At 44.1% G+C, this 22,873-nt stretch overlaps 1 protein-coding gene across 2 annotated transcripts in view; it reads right to left on the bottom strand.

Moving 5' to 3' along the window:
• Window positions 1-11,862: 11,862 nt before the first annotated feature.
• The window catches only part of slc8a3 (solute carrier family 8 member 3), a 371,642-nt gene continuing 360,631 nt past the window's right edge, over window positions 11,863-22,873 (bottom strand). For both annotated transcript variants that reach the window (XM_078406259.1, XM_078406261.1), the window contains exons 7-8: window positions 22,325-22,597; window positions 11,863-18,476 (exon numbers count right to left, since the gene is read on the bottom strand). In XM_078406259.1, the coding sequence (XP_078262385.1) occupies window positions 18,100-18,476; window positions 22,325-22,597 (650 nt within the window). In that variant the 3' untranslated portion in view covers window positions 11,863-18,099. The remainder of the gene's footprint in view (window positions 18,477-22,324; window positions 22,598-22,873) is intronic.

The following is a 22,873-nucleotide window of genomic DNA, read 5'->3' on the forward strand; positions in this document are numbered from 1 at the left end:
GGTCAGACAGCATCTCTGGAGAACATAGATAGGTGCCATTTTAGGTCAGACAGTGCAGTCTTCTTGTGCAAACATCACTATTATTCCACCACCATCATGACAGTAACAGTATCAATTAGATGTTGTGTCTTTTCTTCCTTTCAAACAAAAATAAATGTAGGGAAATAATAATCTTTTAAGGGATTTTAAATCTTTAACATAACATAGTCTTTGAACTTTGGTCCTGTTGAATTGCCATTCCTGTACAGACAGCACCCTCTAAAGGCGGAGAGGTAAATGGCATCAGTTGCTCAGTGCTGCCACATGATGTCAGTGCATTTGCTACTCATATCATCGATTCTTGAAAGTCTTTAGAATCTTTAGAGAGATACAGCGCAGAAACAGGCACTTTGGCCCACCAAGTCCATGCCGACAAGCGATCATCCCGTAACCTAGTCCTGTGCTACACACTGGGGACACTTTACAATTTTTTTACTAAAGCCAATTAACCAATGTACGTCTTTGGAGTGTGAGAGGAAACCAGAGCACCCGGAGAAAACCCATGCGGTCACGGGGAGAACATACAAACTCCACACAGACAGCGACCATAGTCAGAATCGAACCCGGGTCCCTGCCGCTTAAGGCTGCAACTCTATCTGCTGTGCCACTGTGCTGCCCTGTGTTCAGAGATTCACTTGTTCAAATTATTGGTATCTCAAATCAGTTCAAACTGTTAGCATCAAACCCAGGAACGAAAAGTGATAAACACTGCCCAGTCCATCACGGGTACTGGCCTCACCACCATCGAAGCAATCTGCAAAGATGCCCTCTCAAAAAAGCAGCCAACATCATCAGAGTCTAACACTCTCATTTCACTGCTGCCATCGGGGAGAAAATATAGGAGTCTGAAAACTGTAACATCCAGGTTCTTCCTAACAATCATCAGGCTATTGAATACTACGAACTCCAGCTAAACTCCGAAATACAAACTGGCTGGGTTGTACTAGGGACTTTGGGCTTTATTTTGTTTTTGTACTATATTGCTTCTTTTTATTGAACTTTTTTGTGTTTTTTTATATTATCCACTGAGTACTGTGTTTATATTGAGTTTACTCTGCCATTCAATCATGGCTGATCTATCTTTCCCCCTCAACTCCATTCTCCTGCCTTTTCCCCGTAACCTTTGACACCCTTACTAATCAAGAACCTGTCAATCTCTGCTTTAAAAATACCCAAAGGCTTGGCCTCCACAGCCGCCAGTGGCAATGTATTCCACAGATTCACCACTCTTTGACTAAAGAAATTCCTGCTCATCTCCTTTCTAAAGGTACATCCTTTAATTCTGAGTCAATGGCCTCTGGTCCTGGACTCTCCCACTAGTGGAAATATCCTCTCCACATCCACTCTATCCAGGCCTTTCATTGTTTGGTAAGCTTCAATGAAATTCCCCCTCAGCCTTCTAAACTTACCTTCTAAACAAACTTGCGTCCCAGTTCTGACCAAGCGTCTTTGACCTGAAATGCTGCCTCTGTTTCTTCTTCCACAGAAACTGCCTGACTTGCCGAATGTTTGCAACGTAATCTATTTCTGCACCAGATTTGGCTGATTTTTGATTTTCCTGAAGATTTAATCAGATCGTTGGCCTTGTTAAAGCTCTCTCCCCTAATAGTAAGATTCTCTGACTTTATTTCTCGATATAACCAATCCAAAACCGAAACACCAAACGTCCAGTCACTGAGAATTGTTTGCCTTCATGATATTTGACCAAAGTTATCTACAAGAAAAATTGCTGCAAGTTTAGATAGTCATGCCCAAGGGACATGTCCTTCCTCACATCAAATCCACCACAGCCATCAAGTGACCATTTATACTAATGTGATTGATATTACTGTCCACATATTTCCATCAACTTTCCCCTGATTCTATCTCTGGAGACAATTTTGGGCACCTCATACCCGACAACTCATACTTCTCTTGTCAGTGAGCCTTTCCTTAACTTAACTATGTGTTTTGGAACAGGATCACCATAATACAATTAAATCACTTCTATATTAAACTGCTTTCTCTGGTTGTGGTGGAGCCATTGGCACCAGCAGACACAGATTTGGAGTAATTAGCAAATAAGACAGATAGAGATAAGTTGCTTTGTACAGTAATTTGGAACTGACAAGATGCAAGGATGCCTACAGGTGCCCCTCCAGGTCATTCTCTTTACTGACTGTGAAACAGTACTGTGCAGATGCCAGCTCTCCTTCTGAGGTTAGCTTCTCAGAATGCTGCCTGGATTAAAGCGTTTCAGCCACAGGGAGAGGTTGGATAGACTTGGATGGTTTTCCTTGGAACTGTGGGAGGTTGAGGGGAGACTTTAGTTTAGTTTAGAAATACAGCGCAGAAACAGGCTCCTCGGCCCACCGAGCCCACGCTGACCAGCGATCACTCTGTACACTAGCACTATCCTACACACTAGGGACAATTTATCAAAGCCAATTAACCTACAAACCTGTACGCCTTTGGAATGTGGGAGGAAACCGGAGCACCCAGAGAAAACTCACACGGTCACGGGGAGAACGTACAGACTTCATACAGACAGCTCACGTGGTCAGGATTTGAACCAGGCCTCTGGTGCTGTAAGGCAGAAACTCTACCACTGCACCTGATAGAAGTATGTACAATTATGAGTCATAGATAGGATAGACAGTAAGGACCTTTTTTCCCAGGATGAAAATATCCAACACCATGTGGTATAGCTATAAGTGGGAAGTGGAAATTTTAAGGGAAATGTGCAGGGTAAGATTTTTACACAGAGAGTAGTGGAGGCTGGAACGCATTGCTAGGGTGGAGGTGGAGGCTGTTACGATAGTGTTGCTTGGGAGGCTTTTAGATAGGTACGTAGAAGTGCATAGAGTAGAGGGATATAGAACATGCACAGGCAGATGAGATCAGTTTAACACTCCCCATCATGTTCGACACAAACATTGTGGGCTGAAGGACCTGTTCCTGTGCTGCACTGTTCTATGTTATGTTTCTATGTAAATCCTGAACTCCATACCCAACATTGGAAAGGAGAAATACTACAGTGATTCAAGAGGTGGATCACTAAGGCATTCCCAAGGGAAATTAAGGATGGATAATAAATGCTACCCTTGCTGGTGATGCTTGACGATAATTACACCATGCAATGCAGTCAGAAAACATTCCGCTTGTCATGAACAGGTCCTTTCAAGCTAAACAATTAAGCCTGATATTTCCGTCAGTTACATTTTTTTGTTGTACAACAAATCTCAATGAACTGGCTAAACAAGTAGATAAGGTCCATGAATCTCAAGCACCAATTAGGCAATTTATAAAGCATCATGTTAGAAATTGACTAGGTGATGAAGCAGGTTAAACATGAGATATCATTATTCATGCCAATCTTTGAGGCACCAGGGGGTTTTTTAAATTACACTATCCATTTTTGGATGCATTTTTTAAGGCTTCAAAATATTAAAAGATGTAGGAAGCTTGACACCAACAGAAATGGTGGATTTTTCTCCACGCTTTTAATAGCCCAATTATTGGAAATTGGGCTATTAACAGATATTGGATTTGACACTGATTAAATTACTTTTATTAAGGTCAGTTATAATAATAAAACTGACTTGCATTGTTACTTTTCAATATATCACAACTTTTTTTTAATGAAAACTTGAAAAAGAGAATTATGTTCTAAATTGTAGCTCGACTGCATTTGTTCGTTGGAATGTTTTGTGTACCAGGCTCAAAACTGAGTTTGACTGCGAGCTGGAGCAAAATAAATCTTCTATACATTTCCCTGGCTGGAAATGTCAAAGACGAGAGGGCATATCTTCTTGTGAGGTTATCCACTTTGGTGGTAAGAATAGGAAGGCAGAGTATTATCTGAATGGTGTCAAGTTAGGAAAAGGGGATGTACAACGAGATCTGGGTGTCCTAGTGCATCAATCGCTGAAAGGAAGCATGCAGATACAGCAGGCAGTGAAGAAAGCCAATGGAATGTTGACCTTCATAACAAGAGGAGTTCAGTATAGGAGCAAAGAGGTCCTTCTGCAGTTGTATAGGGCCCTAGTGAGACCGCACCTGGAGTACTGTGTGCAGTTTTGATCTCCAAATTTGAGGAAGGATATTCTTGCTATTGAGGGCGTGCAACGTAGGTTTACTAGGTTAATTCCAGGAATGGCGGGACTGTCATACGTTGAAAGACTGGAGCGACTAGGCTTGTATACACTGGAATTTAGGATGAGGGGGGATCTTATCGAAACGTATAAGATTATTAAGGGGTTGGACACGTTAGAGGCAGGAAACATGTTCCCAATGTTGGGGGAGTCCAGAACAAGGCGCCACAGTTTAAGAATAAGGGGTAGGCCATTTAGAACGGAGATGAGGAAAAACTTTTTCAGTCAGAGAGTTGTGAATCTGTGGAATTCTCTGCCTCAGAAGGCAATGGAGGCCAATTCTCTGAATGCATTCAAGAGAGAGCTAGATAGAGCTCTTAAGGATAGCGGAGTCAGGGGGTATGGGGAGAAGGCAGGAACGGGGTACTGATTGAGAATGATCAGCCATGATCACATTGAATGGCGGTGCTGGCTCGAAGGGCTGAATGGCCTACTCCTGCACCTATTGCCTCTTGTCTATTGTCCATTGTCTATTGTCCAAGGTGAGAAGGCAAAATTTAAAGATGTGCAGGGCAATTATTTTACACAATGAATGGCGGGTGCCTGAATCATGCTGCAGGGGAAGGTGGTGCAGGCAGATACAATAGCGGCAATGAAGGTGGATTTTAGATGAGCACATGGAGGGCTATGGATCACGTGCAGGCAGAGGAGATTATTTAACTTGGTATGATAAGCAGCACAGACATTATTGGCCAAAGGGCATGTTCCTTTGCTGTATCACGAAAGGTAGATGCTGTACCTTCAATATTCCACATAGAACATTGATATAACTTCATCCCAAATCCCAAATAATGGGCTGCATGGTGGCACAGCGGTAGAGTTGCTGCCTTACAGTGCTTGCAGCGCCAGAGATCCGGGTTCAATAGACAATAGACAATAGATAATAGGTGCAGGAGTAGGCCATTCAGCCCTTCGAGCCAGCACCGCCATTCAATGCGATCATGGCTGATCACTCAATCAGTACCCCGTTCCTGCCTTCTCCCCATACCCCCTCACTCCGCTATCCTTAAGAGCTCTATCCAGCTCTCTCTTGAAAGCATCCAACGAACTGGCCTCCACTGCCTTCTGAGGCAGAGAATTCCACACCTTCACCACCCTCTGACTGAAAAAGTTCTTCCTCATCTCCGTTCTAAATGGCCTACCCCTTATTCTCAAACTGTGGCCCCTTGTTCTGGACTCCCCTAACATTGGGAACATGTTATCTGCCTCTAATGTGTCCAATCCCCTAATTATCTTATATGTTTCAATAAGATCCCCCCTCATCCTTCTAAATTCCAGTGTATACAAGCCCAATCGCTCCAGCCTTTCAACATACGACAGTCCCGCCATTCCGGGAATTAACCTAGTGAACCTACGCTGCACGCCCTCCATAGCAAGAATATCCTTCCTCAAATTTGGAGACCAAAACTGCACACAGTACTCCAGGTGCGGTCTCACCAGGGCCCGGTACAACTGTAGAAGGACCTCTTTGCTCCTATACTCAACTCCTCTTGTTACGAAGGCCAACATTCCATTGGCTTTCTTCACTGCCTGCTGTACCTGCATGCTTCCTTTCATTGACTGATGCACTAGGACACCCAGATCTCGTTGAACTCCCCCTCCTCCTAACTTGACACCATTCAGATAATAATCTGCCTTTCTATTCTTACTTCCAAAGTGAATAACCTCACACTTATCTACATTAAACTGCATCTGCCATGTATCCGCCCACTCACACAACCTGTCCAAGTCACCCTGCAGCCTTATTGCATCTTCCTCACAATTCACACTACCCCCCAACTTAGTATCATCTGCAAATTTGCTAATGGTACTTTTAATCCCTTCGTCTAAGTCATTAATGTATATCGTAAATAGCTGGGGTCCCAGCACCGAACCTTGCGGTACCCCACTGGTCACTGCCTGCCATTCCGAAAGGGACCCATTTATCCCCACTCTTTGCTTTCTGTCTGTCAACCAATTTTCTATCCATGTCAGTACCCTACCCCCAATACCATGTGCCCTAATTTTGCCCACTAATCTCCTATGTGGGACCTTGTCGAAGGCTTTCTGAAAGTCGAGGTACACCACATCCACTGACTCTCCCTTGTCAATTTTCCTAGTTACATCCTCAAAAAATTCCAGTAGATTTGTCAAGCATGATTTCCCCTTCGTAAATCCATGCTGACTCGGAATGATCCCGTTACTGCTATCCAAATGCTCAGCAATTTCGTCCGGACTAAGTGCAAATTGTCCCTAATGTGTGTAGGATAGTGTTAGTGTGCGGGGATCGCTGGTTGGTGCAGACTCAGTAGGCCGAAGGGCCTGTGTCCGCACTGTATCTCTAAAATAAACTAAACTAAACTAAACTATTTGACTGCACCAAAATCATTTGTGCTCAGGTTAATCCAGTAATTGTCTATTAATCTCGTTGTAATAACAAAGATCTGCAGATACTGGTTGACCAAAGAAAGACAATAAATACTGGAGTAATTCAATGGGTCAGGCAGCATCTCTGGAGAACAATGATAGCGAAGTTTCGGGTCAGAAACCTTTTTTAGGCTTGATGCGAGGAAGTGGGATGGTCGGGAAAGAAACCTGGAAGAGAGGAGGGACAGAGAGAACTTGGGTGGCCTTTGGTGAACACAGGTGAGAGGGTTTTCTGATCGGCAGATTGTTGGATAGAGGCCAGAGAAGAAGCAACAGATGTGAGACCAAGAGGATGAAGAGTATTACACAGATACATAGATACAGTGCATTCAGAAAGTATTAGGACCCCTTCACTTTTTCCACATTTTGTTACGTTGCAGCCTTATTTTAAAATGGATTAAATTCTTATTTTTATCATCAATCTACACAAAATACCCCAGAATGAAGAAACAAAAACAAGTGTTTAGAAATTTTTTGCAAAGTAATTAAAAAGAAATAACTGAAATATCACATTTACATCAGTATTCAGACCCTTTGCTATGACACTCAAAATTGAGCTTAGGTTCATCCTGTTTCCATTGATTATCCTTGAGATGTTTCTACAACTTGATTGGAGTCCACCAGTGGTAAATTAAATTGATTGGACATGATTTGGAAAGGCACACACCTGTCTATATATGGCCCCACAGTTGACAGTGCATGTCAGAGCAAAAACCAAGCCATGAAGACCAAGGAATTGTTCGTAGACATCCGAGACAGGATTGTGTCGAGACACAGATCTGGGGAAGGGTATAAAACAATTTCTGCAGCATTGCAAGTCCCGAAGAGCACAGTGGCCTCCGTCATTCTTAAATGGGAGAACTTTGGAACCATCAGGACTCTTCATAGAGCTGGCCACCTGGCCAAACTGAGCAATCGGGGGAGAAGGGCCTTGGTCAGGGAGGTGACCAAGAACCTGATGGTCACTCTGACAGAGCTCCAGAGTTCCTCTGTGAAGATGGGAGAACCTTCCAGAAGGACAACTATATCTCCAGCAATCAGACCTTTATGGTAGAGTAGCACTCCAGCAATCAGACCTTTATGGTAGAGTGGCCAGACAAAGAGTTCAATCTTGGTTTCATCAGATCAGAGAATCTTGTTTCTCATGGTCTGAGTTTGCCAAAAGGCACCTAACGGACACTCAGACCATGAGAAACAAGATTCTCTGATCTGATGAAACCAAGATTGAACTCTTTGGTCTGAATGCCAAGCGTCATGTCTGGAGGAAACCAGGCACCGCTCATCACCTGGCCAATACCATACATACGGTGAAGCATGGTGGTGGCAGCATCATGCTGTGGGGATGTTTTTCAGCGGCAGGAACTACAAGGATCGAGAGAAAGATGAATGGAGCAAAATACAGAGAGATCCTTGATCAAAATCTACTGCAGAGCTTTCTGGACCTCAGACTGGGGCGGAGGTTCACCACCTTCCAACAGGACTACGACCCTAAGCACACAGCCAAGACAACGCAGGAGTTGCTTTGTGACAAGTCTGTGAACGTTCTTGAGTGCCCCAGCCAGAGCCCGGACTTGAACCCGATTGAACATCTCTGGAGAGACTTGAAAATAGCTGTGCATCGACCCTCCACATCCAACCTGACAGAGCTTGAGAGGATCTGCAGAGAAGAATGGGAGAAATTACCCAAATACAGGTGTGCCAAGCTTGTAGCATCATACCCAAGAAGACTGTAATCACTGCCAAAGGTGCCTTAACAAAGTACTGAGTAAAGGGTCTGAATACTTATGTAAATGTGATATTTCAGTTTTCTTTTTTCAGTTATTTTTTGCAAAAATTTCTAAACACCTGTTTTCACTTTTTTATTATGGGCTATTGTGTGTAGATTGATGATTAAAAAAAAAGAATTTAATCAATTTTAAAATAAGGTTGTAACGTAACAAAATGTGGAAAAAGTGAAGGGGTCTGAATACTTTCTCAATGCATTGTACATAGACAATAGGTGCAGGAGTAGGCCATTCGGCCCTTTGTGCCATCACCTCCATTCAATGTGATCATGACTGATTATCCACAATCAGTACCCCGTTCCAGCCTTCTCGCAATATCCCTTGATTCATTCATCACTAAGAGCTCTATCTAACTGTCTTTTGAATGCATCCAGTGAATCGACCTTCACTGCCTTCTGAGGCAGAGAATTCCACAAATTCACAACTCTCTGGGTGAAAACGTTTTTCCTCATCTCAGTTCTAAATGGCCTACCCATTATTCTTAAACTTTGTCCCCTGGTTCTAGACTCCCCTAACATCGGGAACATGTTTCCTGCTTCTAGCATATCCAATTCCTTCATAATTTTATATGTTTCTATAAGATCCCCTCTCATCCTTCTAAATTCCAGTGAATATAAGCCCAGTCGCTCCATTCCTTCATCATATGACAGTCCCGCCATTTTGGGAATTAACCTTGTGAACCTGCATTGCACTCTCTCAATAACACGAATGTCCTTCCTCAAATTAGGAGACCAAGACTGCACACAATACTCCAGGTGTGGTCTCACCAGGGCCCCGTACAACTGCAGAAGGACCTCTTTACTCCTATACTCAACTCCTCTCGGGATGAAAGCCAACATTCCATTAGCTTTCTTCACTGCCTGCTGCACCTGCATGCTTACTTTCAGTGACTGATGTACAAGGACACCCTGGTCTCGTCGTACTTCCCCTTTTCCTAACCTGACACCATTCAAATAAGGTCTGAAGAATGGTCAATAGACAATAGACAATAGGTGCAGGAATAGGCCATTCGGCCCTTTGAGCCAGCACTGCCATTCAATGTGATCATGGCTGATTATTCACAATCAGTACCCCGTTCCTGCCTTCTCTCCATACCCCCTGACTCCGCTATCATTAAGAGCTCTATCTAGCTCTCTCTTGAAAGCATCCAGAGAATTGGCCTCCACTGCCTTCTAAGGCAGAGAAATCCATAGATTTACAACTCTCTGAGCGAAAACATTTTTCTTCATCTCCGTTCTAAATGGTCTACCCCTTATTCTTAAACTGTGGCCCCTGGGTCTGGACTCCCTCAACATTGGGAACATGTTTCCTGCCTCTAAGGTGTCCAATCCCTTAATAATTGTATATGTTTCAATAAGATCCTTCCTCATCCTTCTAAATTCCAGTGTATACAAGCCTAGTCGCTCCAGTCTTTCAACATACGACAGTCCCGTCATTCCGGGAATTAACCTAGTGAACCTTTGCTGTACTCCCTCAATAGCAAGAATGTCCTTCCTCAAATTTGGAGACCAAAACTGCACACAGTACTTCAGGTGCGGTCACTGTCTCGACCTGAAACGTCACCCATTCCTTCTCTCCAGAGATGCTGCCTGCCCCGCTGAGTTACTCCAGCATTTTGTGTCTATCTTTAAACCATCATCAGCAGTTCTTTCCCACACCATTCATCTAATAATCTGCCTTCTTGTTCTTGCCACCAAAGTGGATAACCTCACATTTATCCACATTATACTTCATCTGCCATGCATCTGCCCACTCACCCAACCTGTCCAAATCACCCTGCATCCTCATAGCATCCTCTTCACAGTTCACACTGCCATCCAGCTTTGTGTCATCTGCAAATTTGCTAATATTACTTTTAATTCCTTCATCTAAATCATTAATGTATATTGTAAATAGTTGTGGTCCCAGCACCAAGCCTTGCGGCACCCAACTAGTCACTACCTGCCATTTTGAAAGGGACCCGCTAATCCCTACTCTTTATTTCCTGTCTGCCAACCAATTGTCTATCCATGTAAATACCCTACCCCGAATATCATGTGCTCTAAATTTGCCCACTCACCTGTTGTGTGGGACCTATCGCTAAGTCCTCTAAACCTATCCTTTCCCTATACCTGTTGAAACGTTTTTTTATATGTTATCGTACCTGCCTCAGCAACTGTACCTCCTCCGGCAACTCGTTCCATCCACCCTTTATGTAAAAATGTTGCCCCTCAGGTCCTTAGTAAATCTTTCCCCCCTCACCTTAAACCTATGTCCTCTGGTTCTTGATTCCTCTATTCTGAGTAAAAGACTGTGAATTTACCCTATCATAGTTCCACAGGCACCCTCAATCTATCATGAGTGATCTTGTTCTAACTGCAATGGCATAAATGCAGGAAATAAACATAATCAAATCAGATCCATCCCTTTACTGATAACGAATGCAATAAAAGGTGTTCCATTCTAATATCAAGTTTATATGCAAGTAGGACAGAGAATACAGCTATACCAGGTATTGTTACAAAAAGCTTCATGGTGAGTCAGTGTTGGGAACCACAGCTTGAAGAGCTTTATTTATCTTACTATTGCTGGGATTGGGAAGATGGCGACAATGACACTATGTTGTGTATAAGGTTCTGCACAGACATGGCTTGTGAGAACGGGAAGGGAAATATGCCATTGTGATCCAATGCAGTTTTACCCGATAACTTTAGCACTTCTAATGAGAACATAGAACAGTATAGCACAGGAACGGGCCCTTTGGCCCACAACGTTTGTGCTGAAACAAGATGCCAAGTTAAACAGATCTCATCTGTCTTTACATGATCCACTTCCCTTAATTCCCTGCACTTCATGTGTAGTATATTTAAAAGCCTCTTAAATGCCACTACCACCCTTTTATCCAGGTAGCATTCTGAGAAGCTACGCTTTAAAGGAGAGCTTGATACTACACAGTTTTATTCACCTGAAAGTGCTCCAAAACATTTTGACAGCCAATTCAATGCCCTTTGAGGTGTGTACCCTTTCATATTGGCTAAGATGAGGTAAAACATTTTCACGCAGAGTTGTGAATCTGTGGAATTCTCTACCACAGAAGGCAGTGGAGGCCAATTCACTGATGTCTTCAAGAGAGAGTTAGATATAGCTCTTAGGGCTAACGGAATTGTGATATGAGGAGAAAGCAGGAACAGGGTACTGATTTTGGATGATCAGCCACGATCATATTGAATGGCGCTGCTGGCTCAAAGGGCCAAATGGCCTATTCCTGCACCTATTTTCTATGTTTCCATATTATGAGGAGATGCAACAGATAATTTGTGCACAGAGTGATCCCACAGACAGAAAAGTGATGCCGATCATATGAGATGCATTATGCATCTTAAAGTTTGAAAGAACTCCTCCCTTTCTCATCGACATGGAGCCAGAGATCCTTGATGCCCACCCAAGAGATGATTGAGAAAACCTTCAGCTCTTCAAGGCAAAATGAGCACACTAGATACGTCACTATTTTTCAGTCTTTTATTGTAAATGTTCACACATTTTCCCTTCAGGTTACTGTACAAAGCAGTTTTGAATGCAAGTCTGGGGTGTTTACACCTACGGGCCTAGGTGAACAGGCAGTGCGATTACCCATTAACCTAAAGTTTTCCCATAGAAGTATTTCGCGGTGAGCGATCCTGCCTTTACCAAACCTAGCTGCGATGGTCAGATACACTAAGCACAGCAAATGAAACTACTTTAAGTAGCTACAGTATGGCTATGGATTCATGGCACTGTGTACATAATCTCTTTGATGCAGTAAAAGAAAGTAAGTTAGGAAAACATAAATCAGAAGACAACAGTGGAAAGGAAAAAAACCCAATTCCAGTCAATGCACCATGCAAAGCATGCAGACCAAGGGTGGAAGATCTGTTACAAACACCAATACCCACAAATGGTTTCTAACTTGAACGTGGTCTGTTTGTGTGGCAAAACCATTTTGTGTTTTGCTGGCACTACATGTGGCGGTGGGCAAGGCCAGAGTGGGAGATGTTTTGTTTTTACTTCCTATTCTTTGAACTCTGCTTTCTATCATCTTTGGACTCCAAAGCTGAATTGGTTACTAACGGATCTTGCAAGATGTCAGGTCATTTACAAATAAAAGGAGATTCTGCTTGCTTCAAAAACATTGTCTTTCGCTACGGACGAAGGGAAATCATTTGCGGGTAGATCCCGATTTTGTGAGGCAGCACAAACGGGCAGGTCATCAGCCAAGTTCACCATCTCCATTGAAGCCAAAGGAAATAGAAATTAAAATGGGGAAATGCAACCCAGACAGTTGACTTGCTACAAACAATGCTACCCCAATGCACGGTCCACCAGATATCCCCAGATATCCTCATCACACCATCCAATCCATCCCACCCCTCCACCCAGCCTCGGGTTTCAGGAACTGGTGTAGACAATGTACTCATTGCTTCAGAAGACTTTTCAGAGATGAATTGATCGGCATTCTAGCTGTTTCTTTTTGACAAACTGTGGAGATTATCTTATCTTTGTTTTTGAAATGACTTGGAAACTATAAAGGATACTGCATTTTCAATATAGTGAGACAATTTACAGTGATTTCTCCTCATTTCTCCAGGATAAATAGTTGGCCGCAGGATACAACTATGACATATAAAGGACTCACCCACACTGTTATTCAATATAAAGAGTCGGATGTCACAAAGTCTCTGTATAAAGGGACCATTTATGTCCAAAAGGTTTGTCTTTATCATGCCTACAGTACGACTTCAAGGCCTTATAAGGCCTCAAAGGTACTGTCTACAGAGTTGTTTTGTATAAAGAATTCAGCTAGAGTGGAAAAACTCTGCAGAAAGGATCAATTGACAGTCTGTATAAAATGTCATCTGATGGCTTGTATAAATAGTCAGCTGGGAAGGAACACTAGTTTAAAGACATTATAGTTAATACCTTTAATGATATCTGCATCTAAACTACTGGTGTTTGACCATGTGATATAAAATGGGGATTTCTGGTGAATAGAAAGAGTAGTAGTTACTGCATGGCGTCTTTCTCTGATGTTAAGTGAATGGTGGAGCATATGTGTGTGGTATGAAATGGGGCCTCGGTTCCTGTACTGTAAAATACATTGCAGGAGTAAAACACTTGATTTGAACAGACCACACTGGTAAAAACACACATCCACTGCCATCAACATTTACATTCTTAGGTGCTACAATTTTCCTGGGTATTTGCCTGCCCCCTTGTCCAAGCCAGATGAGATTATTAATCATGAGTAACAATTACACCTGTACCATTATTTGGGCGGAGGATCGGTGAGGTGTGAAGTTGGAATCAGGGTGAAGATTCATCTCCAGGATCTTGCCTGCAAATACAATTTGTGAGCATCTTTATGCACCTTCAGAATACTTGATCGTTTCCTTGGGAGAAAACAGCCATTTCAAATAATGAGCATCATGACAACTTCTGCATTGGTGTGTCCACAGGGGACTGGGGACAAGCAGGGTCACCCAATAATCACCCAAAATATAAACATGAGACAAAGTGTGTGCACGTGGCCCCTGGATATTAAGGATGCATGCAACTACCTTTATAAGAAGAGCTGGAAAACATAAACCCCTGTGCAAAGAAGACCATTTGTGCAAGAGTGCAACTAAATTAAAAAGCAACTGTCCTGAGTCAATATAGATACAATGTATCACCTCAAAACCCAGAACAACTTCAACTAATTAAGGAAAAAAGTTTAAAGCAAATTAATCTCTTTTTTTTGCAATTCAATTTTTTTTGTAATTTTACTCAAGCCTTTCCGGACCAGAAAGAAAGATATGCACACAAATACATTGCAGTTTTCCATGCAGACTTTCTCCGGGTGAGGGGGGGGGGGGGGGTAGTGACAAAGGGTCAAACAACAATCCAATAAAATCATCAGCAAAAACAGCACTTGGCTAAACTGAACGATGGACATGTTTACCCAGCAGCTGAAAGAACTTGTGCAGGACTGGCTTTTGCCCTTCCATCAAAAATACTGGGAAGCAGATAGGCATAGAGCAGGAAAAATAAGAGCACTTTTGAATATCTAACTATTTTATGATTACAGCCTATTATCCTCGAGGTTTTGCATTTGAGACATTCCCTGCAGCTTTAGCCTGGAACCATCAACGTTACAGCTCCATTACATCCCACATTCACGTTCGGCAGACTTCAATGTCGCCGCCAGCAAGTACCTGATAATTGTGCTGCATACTTCCCCAACCAAGTCTCTGGTATCTAGTGCCCGGGTCAAATGTTTACACTGTGTGTTCGGTTCTGCTCAGGGTGTTGAGAATGCAGCCCCGACTATGGAGAATCAGGCGAATGAATGATCTGTTATATTGAAAAGGGTTGTCCAGGTGTGGACTCAAGTGCTGAATACCAGACTGTGACTGGCCCTTTATTTCAAGGCAGCATCGGACCAAATATGGCATCAAGAAGGTCTTGAGAAAGCTGAAGTCAATGGGCATCAGTGGGAACTACTTACAGGAGACATGTGGATGAAAGAAGGCGGCGTCTGGAGCTTAATCCTTTCAGCTCCAGGACATACAGGAAGGCAGTGTTCCAGGCATGGCATCTCCAGCTGCTTTGTCAAAGATCCTCCTTCCATTGGCAGCATGGGTCTTCGTTCCCAGAATGGGATGCTCGCTGATAGTGGATCAATGATCCCTTCCACTTGCAGCTCCCTAGACAGTAATCACTTTCCATTCTCACAATGAGCAAGGCTTTTGCAACAGTCATAGAAACATAGAAAATAGGTGCAGGAGTAGGCCATTTGGCCCTTCGAGCCTGCACCGCCATTCAATATGATCATGGCTGATCATCCAGCTCAGTAACCTGTACCTGCCTTCTCTCCATACCCCCTGATCCCTTTAGCCACAAGGGCCACATCTAACTCCCTCTTAAATATAGCCAATGAACTGGCCTCAACTACCTTCTGTGGCAGAGAATTCCACAGACTCACCACTCTTTGTGTGAAGAAATGTTTTCTCATCTCGGTCCTAAAAGACTTCCCCCTTATCCTTAAGCTGTGACCCCTGGTTCTGGACTTCCCCAACATCGGGAACAATCTTCCCGCATCTAGCCTCTCCAACCCCTTAAGAATTTTATATGTTTCAATAAGATCCCCCCTCAGTCTTCTAAATTCCAGCGAGTACAAGCCTAGTCTATCCAATCTTTCTTCATATGAAAGTCCTGCCATCCCAGGGATCAATCTGGTGAACCTTCTCTGTACTCCCTCTAAGGCTAGAATGTGTTTCCTCAGATTAGGAGACCAAAACTGTACACAATACTCCAGGTGCGGTCTCACCAAGGCCCTGTACAACTGCAGCAGAACCTCCCTGCTCCTATACACAAATCCTTTTGCTATGAATGTTAACATACCATTCGCTTTCTTCACTGCCTGCTGCACCTGCACGCTTGCTTTCAATGACTGGTGCACCATGACAACCCAGGTCACGTTTGCATCTCCCCTTTTCCTAATTGGCCACCATTCAGGTAATACTCTGCTTTCCTGTTCTTGCCGCCAGGCTGGGAAACACCAGTCTCCTCGTACAAGTCATTGGCCAACTCCAGCAAGACTAACCACTTACCTTGAGATTCAATGGCATTATGCTCATTCAATCTCCCACCATCAGTGTTCTGAGGGTGACCATTAAACAGAAACCAGCTACATTACTATTACGATTATGAGAGCAGGTTACAGGTTGGATATTCAATGACCCACCTCTTAACTCTCTAAAGCCTCAGACTGTGTTTTATATAAACAGTGGCATCAGTGGCACTCAAGAACCTCAACAGAGTCAAGCTAAAATGCCCCTGTAATCGGCACTCCAATCTCCAATTTAACCATTCACTCCCTCCATCACTACTTCTCTCTGCCCACTGTAAGCACTAGGTATAGAATTCACTGTGGCAAGCTGCCAAGGTTTCTGCACTAGCACCTGCCAAACCTCTAGGCCCACAGGTACATGGAAAAGTTGCCACAACAGCGTGTGCTCCAACTCCACTGCCCAGCGGGGTTCCTTCGTCATTATTAGGTAGAAGTCCTGCAACTCTCTGATTTATTGCACTTTAAGAATACATTTACTCTGAGGCAGCTCACCATCTCCTACAGTCATGGAGTCATACAGCATGGACAAAGACCCTTCGGCCCAACTTGCCCATACCGACCACCATTTTCCATCTACACTAGTTTCACCTGCCTGTGTTTGGCCCATATCCTTCTAAACCTTTCCTATCCTTATACCTATGTTAATGCTTCTCAAGCATTGCGATAGTACCTGCCTCAACTACCTCCTCTGGCAGCTCATTTCATACACCCACCACCTTGTGTGTAAAAAGGTTACCCTGCTGGTTCCTATTAAATCGTTTCACCCTCACCTTAAATCATCTCTTCTGTGAGCACAATTTGTAGTGGACAACAAATGGCAGATTTGCTGGCAATGCCCACCTCCTGAGAATGAGTAAAATAAATGTGGTACGTAAATATAACCTCGACTACCCTCTGCAACCTTTCTCCCACTGCCGGCGTTGGCATCATTTCCAGGTAATTAGAATCAGGAACATGGTTGGCTGTAAACTCAATGAGTTGCAGGAGGAGTTGACTTCTGTTCCAATGGGCGGCACAGTGGCGCAGCAGGTAGAGCTGCTGCCTCACAGTGCCAGAGATCTGGGTTCAACCCTGTGACCGTATAAGTTTCCTCCGGGTGCTCCAGATTCCTCCCACATACCAAAGACATATGGGTTTGTAGGTCATTTGGCCTAGTGGGTGGGGAGTGGATGTGAAAGTGGGATAACATAGAACTAGTATGAATGGGTGATCGATGGTCGGCATGGATTATGTGAGCCAAAGGGCCTGTTGCCATGCCGTATCTTTCAATAAATGAATCAATGTTCCAACTCTTAGGATCAATTATGGGGCAAATTAAACCAATGCTCTGGACTCTGGATGGTACCTGTCCTTTGCTTATTGTGGGAATGATTTAAAATGGCGAGGCAGTACTAACATTCAACCCTGGTGCATCGATTTAGTAAAACCAGCCCCTCAAAAAGAACTGAACAAGTATTCTGAAGGGGGGTGAGTTCAGCTTTTGCCTACAAACACCTTCCATGCACTTGCTTTGGCTCTTTCGTTCGTTATGGTGCAAGCAAGATACATTAAAACAGAGTTCCAAAATACACAGCGTTTGCAGCAGGCCTGTGTTCAGGCGAATCCTACTGCCAGGACATGATGTAAATGTTGTCCAGTTTCTTGTACACGACTGCTTGTTTTGGGCAGATTAACTTCAAGAGGAAGGAAGGACTGGACACAATAATAGCTTTGGACACACAGCAAGAGGCAGGACTCATAAAGGGCAGTTCTCATCGCTCATCTGTCCGTCCGCATTTGATACTTCAATTAAACAATCCGTCATCCAGCCCGTTTCACGCAAACCCAACAGGATCGAAGCACCATCCAACCCACCCCTCCCCCGACATTAGTTTCAATAAAAACCCTTCAGTAAGGCAAGAAAGCTCAGAAGCGAATGCAGAAGACACAGGACTGTCCTCTACAAAATGTTGTGTTTTTTGTTTCGATTTGTGGGGCATGAGCTGTCCTCTTCACTGGGACCTCCTCCAATGTTTCTTTCAAGAGTAGAATATCGTTGGCAAGTATTGCATTGTGTTCGGAGAGATTCAAGTGACGTGTCTCTTTGGGGGAAGCGCGCACCTCCTTTCCTTTAGAACCCCTTTATGTAGCAGTAGGCTTCCAAACAGGAGAACAGAATGTACAGTAACCACAATCCCCCAAATATAATGATGGTGATGATGCGGGATCTCCTCGGACCCCCGAGCTCCCCCCCGATGTGCGGCCGCCTCCTGTACAGCAGGATGCTCACACCGACGAACGCAAAGATGGTGAAGAGAGTGACAGAGAAGGCCAAGGTGCCGGCTTCCACACGGAACTCCTTGCCCTGGTACGCCCAGTAGATGGCAGCGACGGACCAGGCCAACCCAATGCCCAGAAACACGTTGACCGCGTTGCTTCCGGTGACGTTCCCGATGGAGGCGTCCGCGTAGTAGTCCTGGGAGGCTGCCGCTTTGCTGGCAAAGGTATCTGTGAAAAAGAACACAAGGTGCCATGGATTAAAACACGAGCAAGGAATTGCAGTGAATTTGCAGACAATCGGAGAGAATTTGGAGAGAAATTGCAGAGAACCGCGGACGCAGCCCAGACCATCGCTCAAACCAACCTCCCTGCCATTGACTCCATCTACACTTCACGCTACCTCGGCAAGGCCACCTGCATAATCGAGGACAAGTCTCACCCTGATAACTCCCTCTTCTCCCCTCTCCCATTAGGCAAGAAATACAGAAGTGTGAAAACGTGCACCTCCAGATTCAGAGACAATTTCTTCCCAGCTGTTGTCAGGCAATTGAATCATCCTCTCAACAACTAGAGAGGGGTCCTGACCAACCATCTACTATCTTTAATCGGACTTTGCTGGACTTTATCTTGCACTATACATTATTCCCTTTATCCTGTATCTGTACACTGTGGACAGCTCAATTGTAATCATGTATTGCCCCCTAGAGTGTAGGATGGCATTGCACAGAACTACTGCATGGGTGATTGATGGTCGGCCTGGATTCAGTGGGATGAAGGGCCTGTTTCCACAAGCTTTTTTCCACGAGTAGTAGTTCTACACAATAACCAAAGTCTGTAGTCTCGTTTTTGCCCTGGTTTATTTTCACCCACAATTTTAGACCGTAATGTTGTATCCTTAGTGTTTTGATGTGTTTATGCTTTATTCTTAATTGTTAACTGTATGTTTGTGTTGTCATTTGTGAGTGGAGCACCAAGGCACATTCCTTGTATATGGACATACTTGGCCAATATTCATTCATTCATTCATTCATTCATTTCCCTGCTGTACCTCTTAAACAAAAAAACAACTAATATAATTAAAAGTAGTTTCAACAAGTTACAAAAATAAAATAAAATTTTTACAAGTTGCAAATTTAAAAACCTGATAATTTATTTAAAGACCTTTAAACCACTAGAAAATAATAAAAATAAAGTAAAATAAAGAAGCATGAAGAACCACCTCACCTGCCTCTATTGCAAGATCCTAATAAATTGGGTTGGACTAGCTCATGAGAAGTGCATTTGTCTCCCCAGTTGAACACTTGAGTGAGGAGTAGAGTAATGGAAGGGGAGGTCAGATGCATTGAAAAATGATGCCCAGCTCTCACCTCCAACACTTCACAGCCTCCCACCTTTCACATGCAGGGACTCAGGGGGCAGAGACACACTAATCATCAAGGATATTGCCTTTACAGAACTGCCACAGTGCGTTTAGGCCTATTATATCGTGAAGTAAAATATGGAAACTTTTGAACACAACTGTTATCATTTATCTGTCTATTTCTAGCCATGATTTCCTAGCGGTAGCAAAATAATTTGCAGATGAGCTTATTGAGCTCTCTTTCTCTTCAATGAGGATTGTCATGATCAGGTTAAATTTGGTTTCCTCCCACGTTCCAAAGACGTGCAGACAGGCGGCAATAGTAGAGTTGCTGCCTCACAGCGCCTGAGACCCGGGTTTTATCCTGACCTTGGGTGCAGTCTGTGTGAAGCTTGCATGTTCTCCCTGTGACTGAGTGGGTTACCTCTAGGTGCTTAGGTTTCCTCCCACATCCCAAAGACGTGTGGGTTTGTAGGATAATTGGCCTCTGTAAATTGCCCTTCGTGTGTACTAGGATAACTGACGTGAATGGGTGATCGATGGTCAACATGGACTCGGTGGGCTAAGGGCCTGCTTTCAGCTGTGTCGCTAAACTAAGCTAAACTAAAGTTGCAGAGCCAGGCTGGATCTGAATCTTGGTTCCATGCTGGCTGCCTCATTGAACACAAAGCCAATTAGTCTTGGTCGGACAAATGATTGAAAGGGCACAGCGAGCCCCATCAGTTTCTGTGAGTGTAGACTGAATTTATGGCCCAAGTACTAAAGTTGTGCATTACACCAGACTTCCCATGGATCATGAGAGACTTCTCTGGATCTTCATTTATGGGTAAATTGGAAGATGAATAAATAAAATTATTGGCCTGATTCCAATTCATTTTTGGTTATTAATTTAGTTAATTGTGGTGACATCTTGCTTGTTATTGGAAACTAATTGGAGCAGCCTAATAGTAATTTTTATAAATTATCATCCAAGTACTTGCATGATTTTGCCTTCTGCTTGTTTATCAATGCTCTATATCCGCACTATATAGGCAGAGCTTGCTCGTTCAATGTAAACATTCTCATCCTTTTCAAATCTCTCCGTGGTCTTAAACTTTCCTCACAGGAACGAAGTCAATGCAAATTGTAAAGAATGGCAGAGGAAGGCAACTCAAAGGGGCTGCTGTAAACAAAGTGCTTGACCTTCATTGGTGATTTACACTTCTGTTAAAATGTCATGACCTATCCCTGTTATATAACATGGCAGGTCCTGCACAAACTCTCTATCTCTCTAGAGAGCAAATTATCCAGGCAAATTATCATAAGCAGGTCTGAGAAACACCTGTACACGTTCACTACCGAGTTTCCAGCACCCTTAGTTGCAGACACTTTCAGGATTATCCGTTTTGCCGAACCAACAGAGGTCACAGCCTCTTTGAGGAGTCCAATGGTACCGGAGCAGTAAGACTAGGCGGCCGAGGGGCTGAGATATACGGCAAATTTGGCCTCGGAAGTCAGCTATGGGATGTACCGATGAGGTTGGGAAGCAGTCGCCTCACCCGGCCTAGGCGCCACATTTTGGGGGGGACTTCCGGGAGGGTGACTTCATCTATTTACTAAAACTCTCGTTTGTTTGTTTGTTTGTTTGTTCCTGAACTACAGCCAAAACGGCACACAATAGTGCAACAATTTTAGGCCCACATTGTTCACCATCGTCCCTTTGGTGCTAATGGAAGAAGTTTCATTGAAATCGGTTATATCACATGAATCAGTTATTCACATTTTAAAGTTTAAATCTATCTCCTAGGGCGGGAGGGGGGGAGGAGGGAGGGAGGGAGGGGGTGGGGAGGGAGGGAGGGAGGGGGAGGAGGGAGGATAAGGGGGGTTGAGGGGGATGGAGTGAGGGGGAGGGGGAGGGGGGAGGGTGGGGAGAGGGGAGGGGGGTAGGAGAGGGTGCTGCTCCAATGCAGGAGAGGTTTGGGCCCAATGGTTCCACAATCTAGTCTCGCTTAAATCTCTCCCCTCTCATCTTAAGCCTATGCACTCTAGTTTTAGAATCCTCTTCCAAGGACTGAGCTTCACTGTATCTTATGATTCCCTTATAATTCTGTGTACTTCTATTAGGGCACCCGTCAGCTTCTCTATGTTCCAAAGAAAAAGGTTCTAGCCTCTCCAACCTCGTCCTGTAGCTTAAGCCCACGTGTCCAGATAACATCCTGGTGAATGTTTTTTGCATCTTTTCTAACTTAATGGCGTCTTTCCAGTAACTGAGTGGCTAGAACAAGTGGCTCAGCGGTAGAGTTGCTGCCTTACAGAGCCAGAGGCCGGGATTCGATCTTGACTACGGGTGCTGTCACTATGGAGTTTGTACATTTTCCCTGTGACCACGTGGGTTTTCTCTGGGTCCTCCCACACTCCAAAGCCATACAGGTTAGTAGATGAATTGGCTTCGGTAACATTGTAAATGGTCCCTGGTGTGTAGGACACTGCTGGTGTACAGGGTGATTGCTGGTTGATGCGGACTCAGTTGGCTGAAGGGCATGTTTCCATGCTGTATCTCTAAAGTCTAAAGTAAAGTCTAAACTGCACTCGAATGACTAGTATAGCGGCATCATTTCACCTGAGCTGAAGCTCCTTATTAAATTAATCATCCAGCCCTTCCTAAAAGAAAATGTTCATTTTTTTTTTAGAAAAATGAAGAGTATTCAATCACATTTTAGTCCTTGTGTTTACTTACCAGGTATGGAGGTGCCGAGAGCTACAAACACCACTGCCGTGACAGAATCCTTCAGGCCAATCGTGCAGCCAAAGTGGGAGGCCAGATCTCCAATGACAGCGGTCAGGATGCCGATGATGAGAATGGACGTTACAAAGCAGGCCCATCCATTCCAGTATTCAGTGGGAGGCACGCAGGCAAACAGAACCTTCCAGAAGACGGTCAGGAAATGCATCACGTAGTCGAAGCAGGAGGGCAGCCTTTCCTCCCCTGTTTCTTCGTCCTCTTCATCACCTGATGGAAATACCAGAGGTTGGATGGGGTGAGAGGTCATTTAAGGTAGCGGCAGGGACAGGGCACAAGCAAGTGGACCGGACAGGAATACAGTCTGTGTAATGCTGTGGGGTGGTGGAATGCAGTAGTACTCCCTCAGTGGTGTGGGACTGATTGAGAGAGAGAACTGGTTATCTCCTTATGTGTAGAAAGGGACTGCAGATGCTGGTTTATACCGAAGATAGACACAAAAAGCTGGAGTAACTCAGTGGGACAGGCAGCATCTCTGGGGAGAAG

The sequence above is a fragment of the Rhinoraja longicauda genome, chromosome 10 (genome assembly GCF_053455715.1).
Source record: "Rhinoraja longicauda isolate Sanriku21f chromosome 10, sRhiLon1.1, whole genome shotgun sequence".
Classification (NCBI taxonomy): Eukaryota; Metazoa; Chordata; class Chondrichthyes; order Rajiformes; family Arhynchobatidae; genus Rhinoraja; species Rhinoraja longicauda.